The sequence below is a fragment of the Protopterus annectens genome, chromosome 7.part0, assembly GCF_019279795.1.
Source record: "Protopterus annectens isolate FY-2018-M chromosome 7.part0, PAN1.0, whole genome shotgun sequence".
NCBI classification, from domain to species: domain Eukaryota; kingdom Metazoa; phylum Chordata; order Ceratodontiformes; family Protopteridae; genus Protopterus; species Protopterus annectens.
The window spans coordinates 382,254,340-382,267,433 of record NC_056739.1 but is presented as its reverse complement, the minus strand read 5'-3'; the positions used below and the strand labels follow the sequence as shown (position 1 = coordinate 382,267,433).

At 39.0% G+C, this 13,094-nt stretch overlaps 1 protein-coding gene across 2 annotated transcripts in view; it reads left to right on the top strand.

Moving 5' to 3' along the window:
* Window positions 1–6,811, top strand: part of WNT2B (Wnt family member 2B) — a 470,507-nt gene extending 463,696 nt beyond the window's left edge. For both annotated transcript variants that reach the window (XM_044076948.1, XM_044076947.1), the window contains exon 5: window positions 5,847–6,811. In XM_044076948.1, the coding sequence (XP_043932883.1) occupies window positions 5,847–6,076 (230 nt within the window). In that variant the 3' untranslated portion in view covers window positions 6,077–6,811. The remainder of the gene's footprint in view (window positions 1–5,846) is intronic.
* The last annotated feature ends 6,283 nt before the right edge of the window (window positions 6,812–13,094 follow it).

Below are 13,094 nucleotides of genomic sequence, written 5' to 3'. Positions count from 1 at the left end.
AACAAAGAAAAACCTGTTCTACCTATGAAACCTTTGCTTCCAAGGTATGGGTAAAATTTCTCCCCTTAAAACTCCAGAGTCGCGGCCAACTGTACCCCACTCTGCCAAAATGGAAAAAGTGCTTTCCTTCAAATAACTTTCCAGATGTGGCTTCCCCAAGAACCTTCAACACACACAACCTTCAACCAAATATGGTTCTAGAAGGTATAAATGACAGTGCTGCTATAAATATCACCCTCCTATTCCCATATCAAAGAATGATCTAGAAGGAATACTAATTAGGAGGGCTCCATCATTTATATTAATCCAGGTAGTATTTAAGGCTGTTGTGCCAACTATTTCAGTGGATTTTTGCACCATTTAAGTAAACTGGACCATCCCATCAACTACAATTCTGTTTCTCCTCAAGACATAACACCCTATCAAGATGAGATGAGAGCATACACACCAGTGACTTTTACTATATTCTAGGCTGTCATCACTAAGGAATAAGCCGCAAAACATCCAGATCCCCTTCATTTGCACACCTATGACAAATAACAAAATTTCAGTTAAACTGTATATCAGAAAGATGGAAATGTTTTATGCAAGCTTACTTCTTCCAGATGACAACAACAGGCTACTCCTCAATGATTAAAGACCTTAGAGGACACAGAAAAACATGGGTGATTGGGAAGAGGTAAGGAAAAGAGGCTTTTGGTGGGGGGATGTGAATATTCCCTAGATAGAGAGGGAAGAATAGATTTGCCAGAGCGGAAATGGTTAAAGCTCAAAGAACTGTTTAATTATTCAACCTGTGCTCAGAGCATTATAATAAGCACAGCAAATATTAAAAATACTTCAAAGTTAGTCAGCAGCTTAAATAAACCTCCTCATATCTAACAGTGTTGTACTGTCAGCCATAATCACCATTACCCTGGACCACTCCTCACATTCAAGGATTGCTTCATAGGCCAGAGAACTTTGAAGCCAAGCCCAGTTAAATGTCCTGCAGCTCAATACACAGTTCCAGACACCTCAAGTCTTCCTAAACTTCATTAGGGTCAGTCAGTGCATCACACTCATTACATAGAGTTATGGTGTATCGGTGTTATGAATGTTTTCTTCAATAAACTGATTATTTGCCTTTATTTTCTTCTGCACACCAAAGCATTTTGGAAAATTCATGGTTAAAAAAAGATTTGACTTGTGTAATAAAGTAGGACAGTCATCCAGATTCTTTGCAAGCAAAAGGAAGCCGTGTTCAAAGTAAACGAATTTAGTAATCATGGATCAAGGCTCAGTGTTTGTAACCCTCCAAAGGTCTCTTTTAATTAAGACTGGTATGCAGTCCTACAGGATGAAAATGGCCTCCTTATCTTCTGTTTTGTCAGGAATGCCAGAAATATCAGGTTCTGGCTGTGCCCCCCCCCCCCCCATTCTTTAAAGGATCAACTGTCATCCAAAGCTGTTGCGTTTGCGGCACATTAGAAATGCAGCACCACTCATTTACTTCAACTTAGAAGCAGTGTTAACAAGCCATGGCCTATCCACTCAATCTTTCACCCATGTACCAGTTTTTCCAAGACTTCTTTATGTTATTTGCAACAGACTAATAATACATGCAGAATATATATATTGGAAGGCTCCCCATCAATATAGCAGCTAGGCTTAGCATCATTTTTCTCCCACCATGCCTACATGAATGCTGAACTATGAACTTGTAAGTTTAAATTGGTGAATAATCTCCTGAATAAATTGTTTGATGACAACCATCAAGGAACCACATGGTACTCCCCTAAAACTTTTTCAAATGACACTGAGCTAATATATTAAGATACGGAACACCAAGAAGCCTCTACAGAAGCTATTCACCTATTAGACGTCATGCTGGAGTATCCAAGTAGTGCAAACATTTTATGTACAATAAGAAAATGTGGACCATTTACCCCAAATTAAAAGTGCTGCTGATACAAGACAAAAAATGATTGCAATCTTAGACTCTTACAAAGAGAGATGACTTGTCTGACATTGTTTCTACCATTTACATTTTTAAAAGGTAATTCAGTGGATACTTTCTTTGCCCATGCAAACTTTGTAGAATGGTCCAAATGCAGACACTTATCAGACCTTTTTTATTAAAAACTCCATGGACAATAAATGTGTGTGTTCCCAATATGTAGCAGTTCTGGGGTCTTGTTTGACTGGGATAAGAGGAATGAGGTCTTTCATAAAAGAACTGTTGGGTGGGTCTACCCCTCAGAAATAAAAGCTACAGAATCGTCCCCAGTCTTATTTAATGGAGGCAAATAAATTAGCATACAATATTAGGTAAAGTAGGACTTAATATTTACTGCTTCGCTAAATGTTCAGGTCAAATTTACTGTTCATCACAGAAACACTGTTGAAAGAAAGAATTAGAAATAAAGGAGGACTTATTTCATAACCTTTATGCAATTAAGTCCTCTTTGCAGGAATGTCATTGCTGTCTAATTGAAAATATGTGAATCACTTCTCTTGGAAAAAGTTGAATTGCAATCCACATTTTTGCTTACTACTTAGTTATTTGCTCATTTAAAGCAAAACATTTTTATACAAAGAATTGTTTCTAACCAAGAAAGATAAAGGCCTTCAACCCTTCAACTACCCAGATACATTAGCATGACTCCTTATACTCAGTAAGCTACTAGTTGCTGAGGTGGCATGTCTCACAGACTAATATACCCACAAGTGTATTATAGATTTATTTCTCTGTAAAACCAGTGGCTCTACAATCACTGGTTGTAAGAAACAAACTACAACAACAAATGAAACATGGCTCTTTGGAAGGATGGGTCCCTGATTCGATGTATTCCAAGCCTATAGGGTAAGTTACCACTACAGATCTAAACTAGCTTATCTTTAAGGGTAGTCTTGATAGGAATCACAAATTTACACCAGGGTTACCCGACAACCCTGCTAGATTTGGGAGGAAAGCAAAATGCTTGAAAATGGGTGGCAAGAACTTGTGTGTATCTACCGCATCTGGCTAAGCATCTGCTTCAAACAATTAGTAAGTTTTTTGTGGGTGATAAATTGCAAATGTCAACTGTGGTCAAATACAGCAAAGCTTTTAATGAACAAAATACATGGTTCAGAATATGACAACTTCTGAACATCCTGCCTATGCCAACAATGAATTCTTTGTTGACAGCTTAAATTTGTACATTTTCTATCCCTACTCAGCTGCTGTTGATAATTAAGTTGCTATGTAACTCTGCTAAATGCTTATGTCAAAGAGGTGTGGGTGAGAGATATCAGTTTTACTGTTAAAATGTGTCATTACTTTAGACAACTGAAGGTTAGACATTTACAATGAAACAATCTGTGCTAAAGGAATGGCTTCTTAAAGTTTTGAGATGTCTTTGTAAACAATGAATAACTGAATTCCTGATTGCAAAACAATAGTGCAGGCATGTAGAGGTGGGACTAAAGAGGTACTTTGGCAGTTAACACAGAGATTAAGGCTTTGAGTTGTTTTATAATCAAGGTTTGATTCCTCCTACCTCAACTTGCCCACTGTGCAACTTTGAGCAAGTCACTTGACCTAACAGTCCTCCTAGGTTGCCCTTCAAAAAGGGATGCATGTTTCCAACAGGTTAAGTCATTTACAAATCTAAAACAGTGTAAAGCAAATAATTAAACTGAGCCCATTGGGAAAGGGTCAATGACTGCAGTTGCTAGTATTTCTAAAACTGAGGTACAGATAGTTCAGATTTCACCATCAGGAGGTATCCGTTTATGGTATCCAATATAAAGGGCTTCATTTCACTCGGACACATTCACACTCCAACATCAACCCTTTATATGGCAAAAAAAATAATACTTGTAGATTTCCCTAACCTACATCTTTCTTAATTTTTTATTCCGATTGACATAACAATTGGCTTAATCTTGGATTTTTAACCAAGGATGTTGGTACTGTTGTTACTAGATGGGTAGACAGTCCTTTCAAACATTTATAAGGGGCAATACTTATTTCAGTTTCCTCTGTGCTGCTGATCTGTGGAGTTACAGGCTTCTTTATTACACTGATTTGCATAAACATTCTTCAATTCACAAGTTTGTATTAATTCTACAGTCTTCTTTCCTCAGAATTGTGCCCTTTGAGGCACTGGGCAACACAACAAAGTAATGCTGCAGTATTTATAGACTGTTCTGCATCAGCACTGGTTTTACAGCCAGAATCATGCATATGTTCATTTGTGACCAAGTACACCAAGCATTATGTTTAATGCTGTGGTCTCCATACTAGAATCAAAGCTCACTCGTAACATGCAATGCAAATTAAAACCCTAAAAAATAAAAGCATTCATCCTTTCTCTGATACTTGATTTGTTTTGTTCTGGGTTGGGGAACTGAAGCCATGCTGAAAAAGTCAGAAAACTAATCTTAGATAAGATGCTAATTCATTATAGGAGGGAATCCATACATACATAACACACACACACAGATACACACACCTTTCCAGGTGCAAATTTATTTATGCATGCATTATCTTGGTAAGTGAACCAGTCAAAATACCCTTTCCAGTGATAACTTGGGCCATTAGAGCAAAGACAACTACAAATGAAGGAGAGTTTACATTTCGATGCTCACCAATTCAATTATCACTATTCCTTTGGAATGTGTATGGAAGCCAGAGTGTAGAGCATGAATACAGAATACTGCAAGAGGTAAATGCAAGAGGCTATGTAGACACCACCCAGAAAGCACAGCAGTTCATTCCTAGCTAAAGCAAAAACTTTCTCTGGTAATTCTTACCAGGACACCATCCAAAGTTTTCCAAATCTCACTTTCATAGTTTTATCCAACAATTGACTACTTAATCTTAATAAGACATACACTTCACACAAGTACATATTTACTGTAGTGGGTGCAGTGCAAGTGTTAACTTAGACAGTAGTCTAGCAGCTTATTCTGCAGAGTTACTCCATAATGAATAGGAGTACTTAAAATGGGCTCATTTTAACTTAAGTTTTCCAACTTTTGCATATGTCTATTTTCTCAGAGGTTCAGCACTTAAGTCAGAAAAGAAACTTTAAGTTATAAATTCTGTGGACTTCACCAGGAATGCCTTTCGAAATGCATTACAGTTGCTCCAAAAGTAAAGGTAATTTGTAAAAAGTTGCTGCAATGGTACAGGTGGACAACTGCTTTAATGCAATTTTTAGGCAACCATTTGTGGCAGAGTGATAAAATTCCAGAATATGGAGAGGTCCCAACATTGTTCAGGTCTTTGAAAAAGTAGCTACATAAGGACAAGAAAGGTAGAACAGTTAGTGCCCAAAAGTACCTGTGATTTATTTTGGTTGCTAGAACAAATAAACATCCCAAGAGAGGAATTACAAACATGCTTACAGATGGTATGTGAAATAATTCAAACAGTCACTGTAAAAGTATTAAGTGAATTTTTAAAAGCATAAACTAGAGAGTTACAGCTATAAAACTATAAGATGGACAAAAAAGTTGTGAAGCACATAGTACCAGTGGGAATAAGAGCATAAGAACTTGTACATAGATGGAACATTCACTTGTTTTACAGGCCTGCTGCTAATATATAAAAAGTCTATAGACTAGGTAAAGAAATAACCATTAATAAATGCTTAATTTAATAATGAATTTACAGTTGCTAAACTGCAAAATTTAAGTAAAAATCAGATTATCTAATTTACTAATTATTCCCCTCTTAGGATGTTTATTTCTTCTAGCAACCAAAGTAAATTGCAGGCACTATCAGGTCTTTTGTGCCTTTATATGCAGTTTTCAAAGTTTTATCACTTTTCTTTGCAAAAAAAAAACTTAAATAGATTTTTTTTTTTTTTTAGGATCTCTTGGTACAGCAGGAAGAGTGTGCAACAAGACATCACGTGGAATGGATGGCTGTGAGGTAATGTGCTGTGGAAGAGGATACGATACCACCAGAGTCACTCGAACCACCAAGTGCGAGTGTAAGTTCCACTGGTGCTGTGAAGTAAGATGTAAAGATTGCCTGGAAACTGTGGACATACATACGTGTAAAGCACCAAAGCGGGCTACATGGCTGGACCAAACATGAGACCATGAGGCACCAGTTTAAATGGGCTATATGATGGGCCATGGAATTCTGGGAGCTGTAGTTCAGTTGCATGGCTTTTATTTAACTAATATTACAGAGCACTAAAAAGAGGACTACATTTTCCAGGACATATTGTGGACCCTTGCACATGTTTATTAGAAAAACTCTACACATCCCTTATAAATAGGGTGGCTGTCATGCAGCATTAAACTGTGAATCTTACTTTTTACAAATATATTTACATTAATGGGACGGACCCCCACCTCATCAAATGAGTGACCTGCAAGTACAAAATGAAAACAAGTGTCCAATACTTCATGAGTTAAATTGGCACACTCAACTAAAGTTAATCTACACATTTTGAATGACAGTCTCCTTATGAAACATATTACTGGTTCTTTGTAATCCCGTGAGAAACTTCTGACGAATTTTTTTACAGATGGACAGGACAGTTCTGATGATAAATCAGAATATCACATATTGGTGCACTAAGGACACTAGCTAAAAAGAGAGAGCAAGTTAAAAAGGACTTTTTGTAATGACCTGTGGATTGGTAACACTGTCAACTAAAGTGTGTGAAATGTTAAGCACGGATATTGAAGTGAAAGTCTGTGAAATTTTTGTTAGACCAAGAGTAAAGTAATATAACAAAGGAGTCTTTTTTGTTTGTAAACATGCCTTATATTTCGCATACTGCTTTATTATTTTAAGAAAATTCATATAAACCAATCATAAACAGAGTGTGGTTCCTGAATTTTTTGTATTATTATTATTATTATTATAAACTTGAGTGACAAGTTGCAGTGGTCTAGTGGCTAAGGTGCTAGAATGATATTGTCTAATTATAATGGCCCAAGTGTACTTCCAGAGCAGTTCAGGGTACTTAAATTCAATCACTTACAATATTTTGTTTGTGCATGCATCTACCTTCTACTTGGTATGGAAACTGTTCGTGTGTATAGTTGCATAATCTGATGCAAAAAGATGTCCCAAAGAGGTTAATTTACTGGCCTAATATTTTCTCTATTGCTGTCACCTTCCTGGGGCTTCGCCTTCTTCCATCCCACTGGGAGAGGCCTCAGGATCCATGGGAAGAAAGGTGCATCTGGAGGTGCATCCGTAGACTGGCTCCCAGCCCAAGACAACTGTCACCGAATCCCCCTGCCTTGTTGGAGATTACAGCATACAAATGTAATAAAAGGAGATCATTGCAGCAATAGAAAGCTAAAGGAAGGATTCCAAGCCCTTAAAATTAGATCTCAGCTCTTTTTTCAAGTTCTTCAAGACAGTATATTTCCTGTTATGACCTCAGTCTGGCTATCTACAAGTCATTCAAGCATTGGTAGTCAATGTACTTGGTGCAAAAATTAAATGTCGCTTCAAGTATCACTGCAAGATGCTGTACTGTGAGCCAATGCAGCACTAAGGATTTTTGCTCTTTTTTCTAATGTGGTGTGACTGTGGAGGTGTACATAATTTAGCAGAGTAGAGGGTTCAGGGGAGTTGTCCCCCTGCCCACCTCCCAAAAAAAAAAAAAAGATTTTAAAGATTTTTCAACTCACTGTTTCTGGTAAATAGAGCATTGACAAACATATTTAAACTATGCATAGGTAACCCCCCCCCCCCATCCCTCACCCTAAGTTAAAACACTGCTGTACATTGCCTCCATTTAGAGCTGCAAGCAGGAGAAGATATGCACCTGGGACTTCCAAGTCACCACCCATTCATGCCAACCCTACCGCCACTGGCCTGCCAGATCCCTGAGCATGACAGTAAATCCTTAACTAAGTTTGCATTTGATTTCTCTTGCATGAATACAGACATTGTGTTCCCTTTACTTAAATCATCAAATAATTGGACATTCAAGCTGTACATATTGACCATTTCTTAAGCTTCAGTGTTAGATAATTAGGAGAGGATAACAGGAGTCGGGTTGACTGATTAACTATGCATTCCTCAAAACAGGTTACTGCAGTTTGCGATTTCCCATTGCCCTAATGTGCAATAGCCTCAGAGCAGATTAAAATGATATTTCGGATTGTAGTCTTTCCTGTGTTATGTCAGTTCAAATATTTGGACTCTCCCAAAAAACAAATGCATTAAAAAGATACTATACGAAATCACGTGAAATTAATGTTGATCCTTGTTTCTTTAAGAATTTACACTGTCAAAAAAGTAATCATTACTACAGTCTAAATGCATACCATCTTTATTCACAGCTATTAATAAATGAAATCTGAGGGTCATGCTGCTCAACACTAGAAGTCTAAATCTCAAGATGCACTTGCTCGAAGCACTCCTCAAAATGGAGAACATCGACATTTGTGCTGTAATGGAGACCTGGTTTAAAGCAGCAGAAAGCATCCCTGCACCAGGCTATAACTCATTCCACACCTTTCAGCCCCAGAACATGGACCGAAGCTCCAAAGGCGGTGGTGTCTCCATATTCATAAAGGATATGCACATGTCCAGACCTGTAGCCCAGCATAACACATCTGAGATACTTCAGGTACAACTAACATTGTGTAAGATGGTGATTCAGGTCGTAGCCTGCTATAGGTCCCCAACCACGTCTCAGGACTCTCACTCTACATTCCTAAGCAGCCTGGAAACTATTAGGGTCCAACCCAACACTCTCATACTAGATGACGTCAACTACCCCTCCATCAACTGGGAAAATCTACTCATGCACCAATACACTGGCCCAACGCTTCTTGGAATTCATCAATTCCAATGCCCTGGACCAGATCATTCTTACCCCCACTAAAAGAAGCAACATCCTTGACCTGGTTATTACAAACATGGGCAACCATTGCTCTACACCACAAGTCAATTCCTCCTTGGTTAGATCTGACCACAAACTAATCACTATGGAAATCCACATCTCACCCCCCCCCCCCCCCCGCAAAGGTAACTACCATAAAAAATTTCTCCAAAGCTGACTTTGGGCTCCTAAAAACAGATGTGACTAACATTACAGCACCCATATCAATGGAAAATAGATGCATGACTGCCGTATCATGCACCAATGCACTGTACGAACACATACTTAAATGCATGGAACTAGCGATACACAATAGAACCAAGACGCTCTCCTCCAAAAAAAGGAGCCAATCTAGTGGTCCTCTGCCATTAATAAACTCTACAACAGAAGGAAGAAACGGTTGCAGAAAAAGGTAAAGTTCCAAGACTGGAAAAACTCCCTTATTAGCCTCAACAAAAATTTGAGATTCCTCATCAAAACCTCTAAAGCCAGCAATGAAGGCAGAATTGTGGCAGACACTAAAAACAACCACAAAGCCCTCAATAGTCGTATCAAGAATCTCCACGGCAATACCCAGGTTTGCTCTGAGTTACTGCACAATGGTACCTCCTATGCTGAGCCAACAGATATTGCCAACATACTGGCTGACATATTCAGTGCCAACTTTACCCTTCTCTCCCCCCCAAAGGACCAATTGTGATACCGGAGAAATGCCCAGCACCCAGCATTACTGCAGCACAGGTTAAAGCTGCATTGTCCAAGGCCAAGAATACAGCTTCAGTGGGACCCAACAATATCCCTGGATACATGAACTACAAAGTGAACTGGCAACACATCTGTGTGCCCTGTTCAATCACAGCCTCATCTCAGGCTTTGTCCTTACCAAATGGAGCACTGCTACAGTCATCCCTGTCCATAAAGGGGGAACAACTACAGACACTGGGAATTATCGCTCCATTAGCCTGATGAGTCTGATATGTAAGGCTATGGAGCTTATCATCATGGACCTAATTAACAAGGATATGGGGAATCTCCAAACTCTAGATCCCACGCAATTTGGTTTTGTGAAAGGTAGATCATGCCTCCTCAACCTGGTTGACTTCTTTGAGTCAGTCAGTAGAGCTGTGGATGAGGGCAAGGCAGTTCATGCAGCCTAGCTCGATCTGGCCAAGGCCTTTGATACCATTCTCCACTCAGGAATTATTGATAAACTCACCAAACTAGGCATCAACCCCTATATCACTAGGTGGGTTGCAAATTGGCTCATGGATAAAACCCACAGTGTGAAAGTAGCGGACTCCAAGCCAGATTGCTGACCAGTCATGAGTGGAGTCCCATAGGGGTCGGTCCTGGGTCGTCTCCTGTTTGGCATCTACTTCTCAGAAATCCAGGCCAACATGGAAGGACTCTGGCTGACCAAGTTTGCAGACAATTGCAAACTAGGAGCCATTATTAACTCCCCAAGTGAATTAGACATCCTACAGAAAGGCTTCACTGAGACCAATGACTGGTGTCAAAACCATGGCCTTAAGCTTAATGTAAAAAAATGCATCGTCATCCCCTTTGGAAAAAACTCAGTTCCCACTAATTACCACTTTGATGGGAGCCCACTGAACAGTGAAGGTGCTATAAGAGATCTGGGGACACAGGTTGACAGCAACCTCTCCTTTGACAACCACATTGCCACTATGGTCAGAAAGCCCTTCCATGTGGCACATCTCCTTACCAAGGGTTTTGCATTCAGGAAGATAGAGGTCATTGTCTCTCTCTACTCTTCCCTCATTAGGCCAGTCATCAAGTATAATGCCCCATTTGACATGTACCTCACTAGACACATGCAACAGCTGGAAATGCCACAAAAGTACCTCACAAACAGGATCCTAGGCCTTAAACACATGTCCTACATGGACCGACTCAAAAAACTCCAGCTATTCTTTGTCTCATATTGTCTACTAAAAGGCGAACTCTGCTTGACTTACAAAGCCATGTCTGACCCAGCTCTGTTAGAAATGCCACATCTAAAGAAATCCCAACCCCTCCACACCACATGCTCCAGAGACCTCAACCTCATTACCACAATCAACAGAACATGCTGGAGGGACAGGTTCATAACCCAGAGACTGCCCATGCTTTGAAATAGACTTCCCATACATGTCAAGCAGAGCACCTCACTGGCTCTCTTCAAGAGAAATCTTGATGAGTGGATGGGAAATAGAAATCTCACCTCAGGGAATCACTCCAGTGGTTCTACTTGATAAAGTCACTGGAAACTAACGTCGGGTGGCATGATGCCAGGGCACTTCTATGGGCTAGGCTTGTAAAGGCACCAGAGCCATTAGCCTAGTACACACCTATGAACCTATGGACCTATGAACCTTAGTGAAGTAACTTTCACAATCATCCGCGAATTATATTTAGTACATATACATGTTGTTAATCATATGGACAGCGTGCATGCATAAAATATATATGTATTCTTTTAAATTTTTTGTATTCCTGAAAAGGGGCTTATAGGCCCTATAACTATCTATTTAAGACCTGTTGGTGTTGCTTTGTAGTCTAGAGTAACACAGGTTGTACTCCAGTCAAAAGCTACCAGGCTTTGCTGTATGGTATGATTATTCCTACCACTAATGAATGTACTACAAGCCCTCAAAAGCATCAAATTTAGGGCAAGACACAATTGTACTTCACAGTTCAGGCATGGACAAAACACTCATAACATCCACTCAAGTTATATCACATTAAATATTTCATTTTATTTGCCTGTAAAGAATTTTTTTTGAAGGCCCCTTGGCACCCCCATGCCCTTTACACACATGCAATAGGGGTTTGCTGCACTTCACAGACAGTGATAATGGTCAGACAACACCTGCCCACTCTTTAATGTGCAGTCCACTTCTGTCAGTTTCACTCCTTGATAAATTGAAACACACAAAAGCAACCGGCAAGTTCAAATTATTATGCTTGTGCAATTGTGAGAAGATGAGGTGATGGAAACAATGCATTATCAGTTATACTAAAGATGAGTTAAACCAAAGAACCACCAGAATGGAGCAAAGTTATGGGTGAGCCTCTGTAGATCAAGGACTTTCTTTGAACTTAACTCTTTTAGTACCACTGCTTTAGTTATGTGCATACGACCAAACTTGTATTTATATTTGCATCGTCTTTGTTTCCACTGATATAGGCTTTATTTTACATTTGTTGACTGGGAAAGTCCGACTGGATCCATGTCAATTTTCAGCAGAGGCCCGGGGAGAAAAGCTCCACAGTTAAATTTTAATAAATTTTAAGCAAAATATAAGATTAATACAGAAGCATTCAAATTTACATAGATAGTACCACACCTAACACTGACTAGTAACATAGCACTGAAGCTTAAGATTTAACATATGTACATAGACTGAACACATCTTTAACAGTTTTAGGTTGAGGCATCACATAATGGAGAACACTGTTAGTAGGGGTTGCATGTTTTGCTTTATACAGTTGAGTTGTGAGCAAGTTAGCCACAGTGGGAAGTATAGCAATAAAGAAAGCAAATATTAAACATTGTAGGGAGTATAGTAGCAGGAGAAGAGACAGAGATGGGAAATTGGATAACAGGTTAAGTAAGAAAAGCAGGAGGTGTAAGTAGCTTAAGTATAAAGTAAGAGTAGAGGTGTAAAGAGAAAAGTGTAGTGGATAGATAACAGTGTCCTAGCAATGACATGTGGGTATTGACTAAGGGGTTAGAATTAGAGGTGGAACTGGAAGGAAGCTAGAGAAGTCATATTCTTTTGGTGATGAAGCTGAAGTCAGAGGCAAGAGTAAGGGGAGAGGGTGGGGGGGGGGTCAGCCAGGTGGGAACATGTGCATATCCATGTGTGCTTTAGGTGTTCTTTCAGGAGTCTTTTAAATATAATCTTTGAGCCTGCTGAGGTAACAGCAGTAACAGGAAAGAGGGAGTCCCCTGCTGTGTTGTTGGTCTTGGTGACTTTGATTAATATTTTGTCGCTAGAGCAAAGTTGTCTAGTTTTAGCTTGTAGTTTCATATATATATATATATATATATATATATATATATATTTTTTTTTTTTTTTCATATCTCATCATATGCCAATTGAAATTGTTACCTTTTTATGTCTGTATATATCTATATTGGAGCTTTTTTCCTCTGGTCTTCACTGAAAATGGGCCAAAAACCCAGCTGGACCAACCCAGTTAAAAAATGCCAATAAATAAATATATATATATATATATATATATATA